Source organism: Cydia splendana, chromosome Z (assembly GCF_910591565.1).
Source record: "Cydia splendana chromosome Z, ilCydSple1.2, whole genome shotgun sequence".
Taxonomy (NCBI): Eukaryota; Metazoa; Arthropoda; class Insecta; order Lepidoptera; family Tortricidae; genus Cydia; species Cydia splendana.
Genome location: NC_085987.1, coordinates 12,221,665 through 12,237,331, shown reverse-complemented (window position 1 = coordinate 12,237,331; position 15,667 = coordinate 12,221,665). Strand labels below are relative to the sequence as shown.

At 38.2% G+C, this 15,667-nt stretch overlaps 2 protein-coding genes across 2 annotated transcripts in view; both read right to left on the bottom strand.

The window, feature by feature from the left end:
- Positions 1 to 7,893, bottom strand: part of LOC134804652 (uncharacterized) — a 92,848-nt gene extending 84,955 nt beyond the window's left edge. Inside the window, exon 1 of the mRNA XM_063777762.1 lies at positions 7,344 to 7,893. Coding sequence (XP_063633832.1) covers positions 7,344 to 7,808 — 465 coding nt within the window. The 5' untranslated portion in view covers positions 7,809 to 7,893. The remainder of the gene's footprint in view (positions 1 to 7,343) is intronic.
- Positions 1 to 15,667, bottom strand: part of LOC134804657 (S-formylglutathione hydrolase) — a 352,602-nt gene that overhangs the window by 215,072 nt on the left and 121,863 nt on the right. The gene's annotated exons all lie outside the window — the stretch shown is intronic.

Here is a 15,667-nt window from a genome sequence, read left to right as displayed (position 1 = left end):
TCTGTAAAATATTAAAACATTATATTCATACTTTTCAAATGCCAGATTCAGTTTTTTTTTTTACATTTTTAATGATTGACTTTGGCCATAATTCAATTTAAATGGAAATCGTCACTGCCACGCGCTACAAATTACTATTCACAAAAAAATATATGAGTGCCTATTTTATAGTGATACTTTTTAGTATGAGGAATAAATGAGCTAAATTGTACAATTTTTGATTTAGTACAAATCGCCACACTGTGATTGTAAAGGCCAAAATTGTCCTTAAAAAAATACATATCATTTTCATTGATTGTACATAAATCAGTTTATTTGTATGAATAGGTATAACAATTATTTCAAAAATGAATTCCCCGTCCCTAAATTATACAAAATTGATATATAACTTGCCCTAGTTGCTAACAGCATGAAGAAATATAGCATTGATTTTACCTGGGGAGCCGACCATTTCCCCTCTTCCCTTCTTTTTGGTACACGGTACGATCTCGTTGCTACGGGGCCAAATCAGCACATTATTTGGTAATAAGGGTATGTAAGACATCTAACACCACCAATAAAACCTCCATGAACAGAAATGGGAGACATATTTTATAAGATTTGACAGTATCCATGAAGAATCTTCAGATATACAGGGTGTGGCCCTTAATAAGAGCAAAAAATCAAACTGGAGGTTCCTTGGAGTACCCAAAGTTACCACCAAGTGGTCCCGATGGTTCAAAATTCTTAATTTAGGAGAAATTTTAATTTAAAGTCAAGTTTAGCAAGCAATGGATTTCCACATTGCGTTACGGTCGCTTATCTATCGTAAGATGTCATGGTACCGGGACCTCTTGGTACGCGCCTTTTAGTACAATTTATTTTAAAAATGAATACAGGGAAAAGTAGCTCTTATTATTAGGAAATCAGAACTCATTCAATATGCAATGACACGTTTTGTTTTGTTGACAAACTCGAAAAAACTTTTTTTGCTATGTAATGGAAACAGTTTTTAAAATAATGTATTCTCGTAATAAAAACCTCCATAAAACACTTAACTTCATTACCTACCTATTTGAAAAATGCTTTGAACTTTGTCAATATTGACAACTGTCAAGCGAATGCATAACAATTATTTATGTAATTCAATCTAAACAAGATGACTGAATTACATGATTGAACGGTGGAGCTAGAAGAAGTTCAAACCAAGCTGTTGCACCGCAAATGATTTCCCGATCGGAGGCAGACTGACAGTGTCATCGTCAACGTTGAACGTACTTAGTGCCTAGTGCCACGTTTGCGGGACAACGAGCCTGTAGCCGGGGCCCGGGACGGCGATGCAGCCTTTCAGCCAGCGTGATACTTTTGTATACCAGACAGAAAAGTATAATAAGGCCGGTTATGTATGGTAGCGAGACGTGGGCAACGACTCAAAGACACGGGAATACCATCCAAGTCGCCGAGATGAAGATGTTGAGGTGGATGTGCGGCGTTACCAGGCTTGACAGAATCCGTAACGAGTACGTACGAGGAAGCCTGGGCGTGCGCGACATCACCGATAAAATGCAGGAGAGCAGGCTGCGATGGTATGGTCACGTAAAAAGGAGGCCCTCTGTGGAAGGATGTAGTGCTAAAGGACTTGAGTGACTACAAGTTATCCGAGCACGATGTCGTGGACAGGACGAAGTGAAAAAGGTTAAGCAGGAAAGCTGTCCCCACCACCATGTGTGATAAATAGCTAGGAAGAGAGAGAGATAGACGTAGCTACGACGTGGTCAAAGTGATCTTTGTATGAGAAATAAAACTTTCCATTCCAAAAACTTCTTAGAAACTTTCACTTTCCGCAACTTCCTCATCTGTACTGTACATGGCTCTGAAGCGGCCAACTAACCAAATTGGTTGGCCGTTCTTTAGTGTTATCGAAGGTACTTTATCACTGAAAAGAACAGAGGGCTGAGCTAAGATGCCAATCGCTTGCCCGTAGTGAACGAAACGGTTATCTCTCTCCATCACGCGTCGATATTAGTGCGACAGAGGGAGAGAGAGAGAGACACATTAGCGTATCGTTCACTACGGCGCAAACGATTGGCATCTTGGCTAAGCACCCTGTACATATTTTGTACTTTTGCAAAGACTGCATGCAAAAACATCAAGTACGTTGCTTTTTATTATAAGTAAAGTTCATAATTATTATCTCAAACCTTCACGACGATGATAGAGATAGGGACAACAGGATCAGAGATACACTTGTCTCTATTATTGCCAGTTCATAGAAATAATAAAGTCAGCATACGTAAATAACTGTTTGTTTAGAGTCTGTGCGGAAAGAGATGAGTCGTGGAATGTATGGGGCCCAACACATTCTACGACTCTTTTCTTTCCGCACAGAATCTACCACTGTTTTCTACCGGAGTGCGTCGCCTTTCAAAAAGTTCATAATTATTGTATTAAACCTTCACAGTCACAAGACATAAACCACGCATTGCAAATTTTTCAGGGATTGTTTACTCTATTACTACATACATGACAATGTACGTCAAGTTGTTAAATCAAAATAAAGCAAAATAGAAATAATAAAATTAATTATGAACTAATCAATTATGCACGTGAAATTATGTAACATAGTACTATTAACGAAACAAGAGTAAATGTTAACCGACCTTTATTGTCAAGTCAGAGCTACGAATGTGGGTGCCCCAAATGTGATTCTGATTGTGACCGTACGCCGTGTACATACAGCCAGATGAATTAGCTGTGAAATTCTTCGTTCGTCTTGAGACTTGAGAAGGCCCTACACCTAGTATTGCACATACATATGATGTCGTGTTGGACCGGAGTCAAACGGAGAACAGGTTGTACTGTCATTCGTAGTCGTTGTCGTGAAAAGGAAACATTCTTACAAAATTATAAAAGTGCAAGTTTTCTCGTGAATCGTGAAGTGGTTATCCAGTAAGATTGGCATAATTACTATCAGTGATTTTATTAAAGTGCACAATTTTAGTTGGAACTGCTTAATAAATTAGCTCAAGTTACTTTATAGCATTTTACTCATTTCGTCCTTTTGCCCATCAGGTCTATTTGATAAGAAAACTGTTAAGTAATGTTGAAATATGTGACTATTTAATTAGAATTGCATTATTATGTTTAAAAAGCAATTTTGATGTATTTAATAGGTTTTTCAATATTATTGATAACGATCGTAAATGTCAATGTCAAGTAATCCGACTAGACACATAATGTCTGCAGTACATTGCTGGGTCGATTAATTTTGTTAGAAAATAATAAAAAAATAAAATTTCATTTTAATTAATTGAATCTATTTGGACTTAATTCCTGATTAGTTAAAGGGTATGTAGTTTAATTTTTTGCTCTTATTACAGGCCACACCCTGTTATAAACGGCAATTAAGCCACCAGTATTGGGTTGCCTATAATCATATACCCACTTCAATTAACAATGAAACTATTTTTCCGTGAATGTACTCGTAAACCCCTATCCCTTAGTATGCGATTCATTGATGGACACACCATGGCCCAAATCGGGACACGGTTCTTTAATAAGAAAGTAAATGTTTTCCGGGCAATCATTGTCTATGGAAATATAGTTTTAAAAAGTATATGTGATAGGCCACCTCCTTGTTTCATATTTGTCTATTGCAAAACGTATCTATACACGGTGTAACATGAGGAAACCGAATAATTTTAACAGCGTATTCCTGATCATATTTAGAGACAAAAATGTCCTATAAACTTTTTGAAATTCGCCTAGTTTCAGAGATATTATTAATTAAAAAAAATACAAGTTTTTATTGTTACATAGTGTAAAAGGCCTTTTTGATGGTGATGTTGCTGCTATGGGACGTGGTCTAAATATCCTTATTGATAGATGTCAAAAAGTGACAAGTAACACTTTGCAAAAAGTAGGTTTTACGAAAAAAACATGTAAAAATCAATTTTAAGTGTTTTAAGTTTACCAATAACATTTATTTATTATGTATAGCTGGTCAAGCAGATCTTGTCAGTAGAAAAAGGCGGCAAATTTGAAAAATGTAGGTGCGTAGGTAGGATATCGTCCCATAGAAAATTTGAATTTCGCGCCTTTTTTTACTGACAAGATTTGCTTGACCAGCTTTACAAATACATTCAAAAAATTGAAAAAAAAAAAACAAAAAATTTTTTTTGCGAAATTGACCTAAACTCATATTACATTTTTTCCTTCTTTTGACCTCAGAAATGCGCGGTTAAAATTATTCGGTTTCCTCATGTTACACCGTGTATAGTGACCTATGTAAATGGGTCAAACCGGTAGCTCTTACGGTGTTCTATCTATTTATGACCTTCGTTTGATCCGTACTGAAAGCGACACCATGTATTGTAGGTACAGGTACAGTCGATATCGATTATACATACATAATAGGTATCGGAGCGGCCAAGGTGTTCACAAAGCCTCTATTATCAAGTCATTAGTCATTAGAGAGCGTGTTCAGATATTTTGAGCACAGTTTATTGAGTGCTTTCGTACATATGTGGCAATACTCCATTATATAGATTTCGGTTGTCCAAAAAAGCCTTTGCTGTGCTGCTCTTAGAGGATATAACCAAACGGAGACGCCTTGTCTGTAATTTCAGGTACAAAACAGTCTGCCGATTTTTGCGGGGGAGGGGCACGTCAAATGTATACGTAACGTAAAAATAGCCATGTCAGATAAACGTCAGTCAGTGTATGACCATTGGCCGCCTATTTTGGACAGAGGGGAACGCCTGTTAATGGCTACTCCGTTTGTGCTGCTAAAAGTGTATTTCCGCAATGCATTTATAATAGCATCGGAATAGATGATTGAAGACTATTAAAAGCAGACACACAGAAATACAGCTACATATTGTCAAATAACGTGTCATGTCAAACAAACCTACTTTTTTATCACCCCTATACAAAAGTAATATTTATAAATTAACCCCCTTATTCATAAACTACAAACCTCGATATGCTAATAATCGTTTGTCTTTATCTGTCATTTTGCCTTATGTATCTACAGAAAGGGATAAAACATAATTTAACTAAATCAGGCCCGTAAAGTTTTATGAATAAGGGGGTAAGAGTATAGTGGACGACCGCTTCTCCGTACAAACGTGGTCCCCATATCCTCCTTGGATATTGTCATTATGGAAAATATTTTACACAATTTAATGAATATTATCCATAGCTATGCCCCTCCGTTTTACTTTTTTTGATAATTAAATATAAGATTTAGGAGCGAAAAACCAATTCGATAAAAAAAGTTAAAAGCTCCTTACTCTTACAATAGTTATTTAAAAAAATCAAACGAAGGGACATGTAGCTATCGTTAAAAGGTACATCAAATTGTGTAAAATATTTTTTGTATTGTTAATATTTAGAGAAGAAAATGAGGACAATGTTTGTATGTTGTAGAAGCGGCGGATTGTTTTTACAAATTAGTAAGCATGTTAGGTGTCAATATAATTTATCAGATTTGAAATATTGGCGCTACAAGCGTTTATATTTTTTTAATAATGACAACTTTATATTATCTTATCTACATAGGGCTTCGAGCAACACGGAAGGGAGGCGGCATTCGCACTATTTCCCCTCTGCCGAGGTACAAGATTAGCGCGTCAATCTAATCTAGCGCGGGTAATAAAACTAGTTGCACTTGGATTTTTCACTAGACCGAGTCCAGACGCGCGCGTGAACACTGCTTCACAAAAATGACTGTTTGCTCGGTTTTTTGTTATAAAAAGAGGTCGGGGACATCAAATTTACAAAAAGAAAGTGTTATATTTCACATGTAATATTTTTTTTACATATCATACGTTTAATTACATTCAAACACAATTATTATATTTTAGTCTCATGTAATTGTTGGATTTATCGATTTTGCTCGCTCAGTACAAATTGCGGATCGGTCGAGCGACAAATCCGACTTCTCATCTCTCAGAATACAATAACATACTTCAAAGAAAATGTGTTAGTGTGCGTGTTGTGACACTTGTCACTCGTCCGTACACAAAAAGAGATCGAGGTTTGCAAGATTTGTCTTCGACGCGTGTCATTTTCTATGTATTTGTGTCGTCATTACAGATTGGATTTTGTATGTAAGTGTGTGAGAAGTGCGACTGTGTGCACCTTTCCCCCCGCGAAAAATGGCAGAAAGATTTGTACGGTGAGATATCGCTTGGGCCCCTCCCTTCCGATGTGTCGGAAGCCGGTGTTGCTCGAAGACATAGGGCATTTATCCCGAAGGCGATTCGCTACAGTGAAATATCGAGTTACGTAGGCATTACCTACTCTTAAGCTTGAAAGTTTTATTTCTTATGGAATCATGATTTCGTATTTAGAAAATATTGGATCACTTAAATATATTTGAACTTTTAATATAACTATAATAAACTTCTGTAAATAGCCTTTTTAACTTACTGTAAACTATCCAAGATATTTGATGATCAGATTATTGATAAAGTCCTATTTTATATGAAAGTCGCTACTGCCGATGCTATACATGATATTAGGTACCAATAGAGTAGTTACTGTACCTAGTGCTATCTTCACTTCGGTGTCATAAATTACCCCCTTATTGATAAAATCAATCATGCTCATTGGAATGGTTAGGTACCTACTTCTTCCGCATCACCATCATCCCCTTAAAACTAATTAGTATATCAGTAATTTAGCGAAATAAAAAGGTAATCAGAAGTTAAATTTAGCAAGTTTATATCAACGTCCATTGTTTTCTATGAGAGTAAGAAGGTGCTTAGAAGGTGTTATAAAATATTGCGAAGTGGAAAATAAATACCGGAAATAAAAGCAGGAAAAACACTTTAAATAAGTGAGTAAACTTGAGGTTAGCCCGTAAACTGTTAGGAGTCGGCAGTAGACTCCGCGCTCGCTGATAAAGCTCTTCGCAGCCGCGCCATACCGGCACCATGTCATCCCGACCCACCAACATTAAGTTATTAAAGATGACGCATCACCTCGATCGATGCAAGTGTAATCATAAAAAACTAAATAAGTATTTTACCAAACAAGTGGGTCACACGGTGCACATAATATATTTTTTATTTATTTCCTATGTTAAACGTAATTTGTCAGTGAATGTGTCATAGGTGGTAAGTTGTGCTGCCAAAACTGGCAAGGAAAATTAGGACGTACCTAGAAAATAAAACTGTCAAAAACTTACCAAATTATTCTACTTTTATGGCTGTCAATTTATCAATCAGAATGGAAAGCAAAAGGAATAATTGAAGCAGCAGCAACCAGTAAAATCGCCTTAACACAGCACAGCATATCACGTAGACATGCTGTAGTACGGGAACACTGAGTGAACTAGTAGTTTAAGATCCACTCACCTGGCAGTCTTCACACGTGTGTACGGAATAAGCCTGCTCGCAGTCGTAGCGATGAAGGATGTTCACGAATTCGCAGTGCACGTGCGCGACCATTGTGTCGAGCCGGAGGAGGTCGTGCAGCGTGCTCTCGCAGCGGTCACCGCCAGCGAGGACCTCGGCGCGGGCGCCCCGGTCCAACGCGGAGGCGGGCGAGCGCTCGCAGCAGGCGCGCAGCCGCAAGTCGGCGAGGCGGCGCGCGCGTTCACCTGCTGCCAGCCCGCACAGAAGCGGCACGTCGCGCGCTTGCAGCACCTTCGCCGCGCCGCCGCCGCTGCCGCACGCCGTGCCACCGCACTCGGGCACGCCGCTCGCGCCCTCCTCCTCCAGATCACACGCGCTCAGCCAGGGGTTGAGGCGCGCGAGCGGACTCACGGCCAGGCCCGCGGCCGCCATCAGCAGCAGCAGCAGCAGCGGCGGCGCTCGCATGGCGGGGGCGGCGCCGCTAGCGGGGGCCGGCCCGCCGGGCGCGGCGCTGCCTCATACCGCATCGCGCATGGCGACCTACTCGCGCGGCCCGGGCCGCGGGGCCGCCGCGCGGGGTGGGCGCGCCGCCATGTCGCTCGCTCGCCGCTCGACTGACTCCCCCCGGGTGCGCATCGATCGCCCCGCGCCCCGCACCCGTCGCTGCGCGCGCCCCTTAAGGCTCCACTGGCGTTATGTAACGCTGCGCGCGCATGTGGAGCTCCGCCCGCCCTGTCTTTCGCCCTCTAGTGATAACACTGTTTTCGACGTCTACTGAACACGCGGCTTAACACGGCAAACTGATCACATTTTGCTGGTCGTGATAATAGATGTCACTACAAGTTGTCTAGATAAGTTTCAATATCTACGTGTCTCTGACGGGTTGAGATAGACTGCATTTGGAGACATGTGCTTAGGTATCCACGATACCTAAGCATACCGTATGCATTGAGCGCGCAGCGCTTTAACCTCCAACCAAGGGGTTAAATATTAACCGTTGGTTTTGGTCAAATGTTACGTACATGATAATTTGTGATTTCGTATTTGATTTAAGGCCTGTGCACACCGGGTGCGTGTGCGTAGACGTGCACGTGCACGTGCGCTTTGTAATATACAGTTCCCTAAGGGGCCCACAGATTACCAGTTCGCCGGACGATATCAGCCTGTCAGTTGTTCGGAGCTGTCAAATTTTGCGTTTAACTGACAGGCCGATATCTTCCGGCCATAGAAGGTAGGATCGTATAGAAGTGGTATACGCGTGCCTCCGTGAGGGACAAAACATACGCAAATGCGACACTGTGATTGGTCGAATTCATTTGTTGCCCACCATTCTCCATACTAATAAAAAGGTGGGGAACAAACAAAAAGTGAGACTGTGACAAGGACAAGCAATAATACCGCTTTCTCTGCTACTCCTACTGAAAGATACATAAGACTATCCCGTTCTGTCAGTTACCCCCACCACTCATGACAGATCCAGGTATATCCTAGATTCATGCTTCCGGCGGACTTATGAGAGACGACACACCGCTAGCGTGACGTGTGCGTGCGTGGCTCTAACATTTTAGCGCACGCGCAGGTGCACGCAGCCGGTGTGGCCTGGCCTTTATTCCTAAAATCGATACCAGTAATGACACATACTGACAAGTACTGACGTTATGAAGTCATATTATAATGCAGTTACCAATTCAATGTATCGATTTTAGGAAACGACTTATAGAAATAGAAAAATATAAATTTAATTATTTCTAGGTACATCATACTAAAACTTCGTGAGATTTACTGAAAACACTTTTTCCCTATGTTTGCTGCGGGGTAGGGATTGCAATCCGGTCCGGCGGAACCGGTAATCCGGCCGGATCCGGCACATTTTTCAATATACCGGATCCGGTCTCGGATCTGGTAAAGTGAATCAAAGCGACAAATTTAAAATAACAGCTTAAAACATTGCTAAAATTTAAAAGTTCTCGCCAATATTCGAATTTTCTTGCTCGCAAACAGCAACACAACAACTTGTTTGTTAGTTGACGTCAGTCTTCTAGCCGACGAAATATGTGTCGTCGTAGAGTTGAGATTTCCGTGCACCGTAAGTTGGTTTATATTCAATTTATTGTGTTGTTACATTGTAATTTAATGTACATGTTCTTTCGTTTTATTTTGTACAAACCATTATAGCCCAGTTATAATAAGTATTACCTGCATTTAAAATATAATGAATAAATATTTATAAAACTTCATTCAGCACTTCAGCAGTTAAGTTAAATGTTTTGTCGAATTAAAAGTAATTAGAGGAGGAATATATATTGACTTTTGACGACCGGTCTGACCTAGTGGGTAGTGACCCTGCCTGTGAAGCCGCGATCCTGGGTTCGAATCCCGATAAGGACATTTATTTGTGTGATGAGCACAGATATTTGTTCCTGAGTCATGGTAGTTCAGTCATTATAGATTTTGATCTGTGAATAATCAGTTCATGGATTTTTTTTCGTAGGTCCCGGGGGGGGGTCACTGGGAGTGTAAATTCAAAAAGTAGACTGAATGAGGCTCCTGTGTATATTCGAAAAACGGTTTTTCTTGAATAACTCGGCCATTTTTGATTTTACAGTTAAACCGTAAGGACAAAAATTGTAGGAAATTTGATTCTCTACAAGTTTAGTCCTCATAATTTTTCTTCTAGGATCGATATTTTGGAAAATAAATTTGAAAAAAGCAACAAATTCAAAATATTTTCATCATCTCGTCTATTTTCAACTTTACGGCATAAATGAAGAGGACTAAACGAGATGATGATAATATTTTGAATTTGTCGTTTTTTTTTTTCAAATTTAATTTCCAAAATATCAATCCTAGAAGAAAAATTGTGAGGACCAAACTTGTAGAGAATCAAGGAGGGTCCCCGAGGGACCTACGAAAAAAAAATCCAAGAATTGATTATTCACGGGTGGGGTCGGTTTTTTGGATATAATGACTGGACTATGGTTGTTTTCTATGTATTTAAGTATTTGTATATTATATATATCGTTGTCTGAGTACCAACAACACAAGCTTTCTTGAGCTTACCGTGGGGCTTAGTCAACTTGTGTAAAAATGTCCTATAATATTTATTTACAGTGGAAACTGGATAAGTGGAATCGCAAGGGACCGGCTGTTTAGTTCCGCTTATCCAGGTTTTCCATTTATCCAGTTTTCCACTTAACCAGGTTCAAATAATACGTTTTCTCACTTACAGAGGCTCTCGCTAACAGAGGTTGTGGATGCTAGTAATGTCGCTTATAGAGGTCACGTATGGTATGATCAAGACTTAAATAAGCATCTTTTATTAAATATGTATGTAGATATGTATGTATTAACAAAAATAGGTATGTAATCCTGACTTCAAAAAAAGCAATACTGTAAATAATCCACAGTACCTACTCGTATACAATTATCAAAATTACAAAAACAAAATCACTCCTAATATTTATTTATGCAAGAGAAACCAGTATGGTTAAATAAATCAATGTACCGATTGTACTTTAATGCAAAAAAACTGAACGATGTGTGATCTCATACAAAATACGTAGTTAAAACACGAACCATAATGTTAACGAAACAAACTACCCTCCTTGTGACGGTTTATTAAAAATACAAATTTTATAACGCCGAGCTATTCCACTCATAGAGGTTTCGGAGACGACTGCTTCCAGTTACAGAGGTAAAAATAAGAAATTTTCGAATAAATGGATTTCGCTTATAGAGGTCCCAAAATTCCACTTATAGAGGTAATTCGTTGCCAAGGGACTGGAACCGAGAACTTGGGTCCACTTAAAGAGGTTTTCCACTAACCCAGGTTCCACTTATCCAGTTTCCACTGTATATGTTATTTTGTATGTCTTTCCCATCACGGAACAATGGTGTTGCGGACCTTTGGGAGGCGTGCGCGGAGCCGAAGCCAACACGTAGAGGCCCTTTTGACACTTTAATGAAATGTAAGGGGTACACCGAGCGGAGGCTGCCCTTGCCCGTGTCATGGGGCGCACGCGAGGCCGCACCCGCCAGCGTGTAAGGACTATTGAGAGTTGATGGAATCTAAAATGAACTAGGTAGGTTATTGGGTGAAAGCGATGGACTAAGAACTGAGCTATGGGGTAAAAAACCGGACGCCTGCCTAATAAAACGGTATGCAATTTTATTTCCGGCAGACGGTGACTCGCCCTCACAAGATGGGCCCCCACAAAAAGCGACATCTAGGATGGCTCAAGGGCAACACCGGTGTGAGCAGCTCAGGGGTGTCGAGAGGTGTGCGCCGCTTTCTACCCAGTGGCTCTTAACAGCCACTGTGCCAACTCGCGTCTTATGCATATTGCACTTCCACCCCTGGAGCTTATAGCTCTAACGACTCCACTCTGGCCGGCCGGCTAAGGCAAGCCAGAGGCAGAGAATCCTGTCCTTGCGGGTAACAGAACTCTCCAGGAGCACTCGGGTAAGTGAGGTCGCTAATCCCCAACAGCTCGCCACAAGCTGCCCTGCGTTTGTTATTATTATGCTACTAAATAAAGCGGGAAAATGTTTTCTGTGAATAAATGTTTTAATGTATACTTGTATAGGTATGCACGTTCATTGATTTTGTTTGCTCAAACTAAAATGGTTGAATTGAAAGCATCTTTTTGTGGGAAATGTGGATTGGGCTATAGATATTTTAAGAGAAAAAGAAGATTGAAGATTTGTGAGACTGATTATTGTAATAAGACTTGGTGGTTAAGTAATGAAAACGTTGATTTTTGAAACTTAAAACAGCCGTTTTATTAATCCATTAAAAATATCCTTAACTTCGCATATAACGCTAAAAAACATAATAAAATACGTGACTTGATGATTTTTTTATCAGCAATACCAATCCGGCCGGATCCGGCTGGATCCGCCGGATTGAGACCAAAATCCGGCCGGATTCGACCGGATTCAAAACCAAACCGGATTGCAATCCCTACTGCGGGGTCCTTTGTCAGGAAAATGTTTTTCGCTCCAAATTCTTCGAAAAGAGTCAAAAGAAGGACATGACTATTGGTTAATACAGAGTGATTTTGGGGTCGTGATCTTGAATGTCAAAATTGTATTAAGATGATCATACTGAAAACAAGGTTTCCCATGGGACCGATAAAAAAAAATTAGTGACATCAGGATCACGACCCCACAATCACCACCCTAGTATACATCAAATAATGTAAAAATATTTTCCATAATGTCAATATCCAGAGAGGAAAATGGGGACAACTTTTGTATACATATAGAAGCGGCAATCCCCTTTCCTCTTAAGTTCTAAGAGTCTCAAAACGAAATATAAACTTGAGAGTAATGTGAAGTATGGTAAGTTGCATGCTCAATATTATTTTAATATTGATAAATCATGTAAAATTGATTGTTTCAAAAACAAGAGATTATTGAGCGATGTGAATGAGAGAGGACTTTCCAGGTGGTTAGTGAAGTCAACTTTATGTCGGGATTTTACATAATCATGCAGTCATGATTAGATATGTGGTTGAATAAAAGATTGATTCAACTGTTCTTGAACGACGCGCTCAATGCATGCCAATCATGTTCGTATGTCGACATTAACTTGATTTCTACCGACGAGGAGATAAGAGATGTGACTTATTATTTCAAAGTGTAAGACTTATTATTTGTATTTTAAATGCAAGTATGTATTTTAAATACAAATAAAAATACCTATTTCGTATTTCAATCTATTTTTAAGAATGCCATTTATAGCCACGTCAAATTAAGCCGAATTTGGGCAATCTGCGGAAATAATTCGTGTAGTTTTGAAAATTGGTACAAGTATACCTTGTGGTGTCCAGATAAACATACTAAAAGTCCTCGAGGGTAGGGGGTGTGCTGAGGGTGTAGGGGGGGGGGAGGTTGAAGGTACCTTTTTTTCATATTTTTGCTCATATCTCGAATATCTGTACGAATAGCATTATAATTACTTCGGACAAAAGTCTTAACATTAAATTTCCTACAAATCTGGTTATGTTTATTTTAACTCTACAATCAATACTTTAGGAGCTACAGGCTGTTAAATAAGATATAAAAAATAGAGGATTTAAGAAAACGTATTTTTGTAATTGTTCATCATAAATAAAAATTTTAGTTTAGAGTATGCAAGCTAAGCGACCTGCTAATAAAATATAAAAAAACAGGCCATGAGCATGTCGGGCCATCCTCAGTGTAGGGTTCCGTAGTTACCCGTCTGTCAAAATAGACTATTTGCCAAAACTGAAAAACAGCTATACCGATTAGGTTCGCTATATTTTTCCTTGAAATTCTTTACTAAGCTATGTTTTTACGATTTTTTTTTTTAATTTTTGGACCCATGGTTCAAAAGTTAAGGGAACTAAAGGGTAAAACACAACTTTTTTTTCTTTCAGATCGATTATTTCCGAAAATATTAAGTTGATCAAAAAATGGTTCTTGAAGACCCTTATTCTTGTACCTACTTGTACCTTACTACTTGTAGAAATTTATCTTAAAGTTATTTTTTCAACAAGTTAGGCAATTGTTAATTAACAAAATTTTCTCGAACTTCCTTCTTTATTGTAAACGAATAAAAATGTATAAATAATTATCGTAAAATTTTGTCGCCTTCTAGAGCTCTTATCATATACATGCTTAATAAGATCACGTTATAAAAGTTCTAAAAAATTTAATAGTTTGGTTATAATGTTGTTCTAAGTTTTACAATTTTACCTTGATTTTTCGATTTTTATTATTTTCTTTGTTATTCCAAAACTTATTTCAAGCAAAGTATTAACTTTATTAAAACTTTTATAATGTGATCTTATTAAATATTTATATAATAAGAAGGGCTTTAAAAAGCGACAAAATTTTACGATAGTTATTTATAATTTTTTTTCGTTTTCAATAAAGAAGGAAGTTTGAGAAAATTTTGCTAATTAACAATTGCCTAACTTGTTGAAAAAATAATTTTAAGATAAATTTCTACAAGTAGTACATTTTTTGTCATGTTTTAAATACACTATAATTTATTGAAAATGTTCAATGAGTATTTAATACCTTTAAAATTATATTTAATGTTATGAAATCGCTTTTTCACCCCGCGCGCGTTTCCCGAAAATGAGGCGCGGAGGGCTGTGTTCAGCGTTTAATAAAAAGTATAAATAATGGAGATACAGCACTGCAAGTATAGAATGTTTTATTGGAAATATCCTCTTCTTTTATAATATTAATTTTGGTTTCTTAAATATTAATACTTTTTGAGATATTGGGGAAATCAAAAATATCTACTTTTTCCCCCCTTTTTTTGCTTAAGTATAACTTTTGATATTTTTTTTGCGTGCCAATATTTTTTGATACTTTCTAGCACTCGCTCGATTTTATCATTCACATATAGTGTAACACGAGCTACATAGAGTGTGAAACGAGCAACAAATTATATAATTAACTGATAAACTAAGTAGTTGCGTACAATTTGTGACAAATATGGCCAACGCCTAATTTAGGTTATCACTGTTTATAGCAGTATATAGGTACATATACTATATACTGTACGTAAGATTCTCTAGATTCAGCAAATGCAGCTTCATTACCTACGCTATATAGTACTTATATCGAGTTATATCCATGTTGGCGAAGTGAACCATAATGATAATGATATCAAAGATCCAAGGCACCAAGGTCATCGAGAGTCAATATCTTTGATTTAGGTACATAAACTATAACTATTAATACATAGCTACTTACAATATTATTTTGGCGATGCCCATATTGCAACCGATGATATAAAAGGGAGTACCGAAGAAAAAAACAAATGAAAAATCTCATGTAATTGATATGAAACTATGTTTTTTAGAATAACTACAATAAAAAGCTTCTTTTAATTTAGATAATTACCAGATTTTTCAAAAGGAAAACACGGAACCCTTATAGGTAGAATCACTTTGTTGTCAGTCTGTTTGTCAAGACTCTTTATTTGTTTTTACGTTAATTTAGGAATTTAATTTTTTTTACTACCTACTTCAAGGCACTGTTGGCCTGAGTATAAGGGCATAGGTTTTAATTTCAACTCGATACCTGCACGCGTTCCTGACATAAGTAAATGGTCTTAACGGACGGACGGACGGACAACAAAGATAGGTAATAATACGTAGAGTAGGTTGGTACGGTAAGACTCCACTAGAGTCGGTTGTCTTATACCTATCCTAACTACGCCATAGTAATTACGCCATAGTATTAAATTAGTAAGTTCGTTCAACTGCTCCAATCAAATATATGAAGTCAGATCTATTTGAATTGCTTGAGCGTGGATAACTGTACTTATTATCATTGCG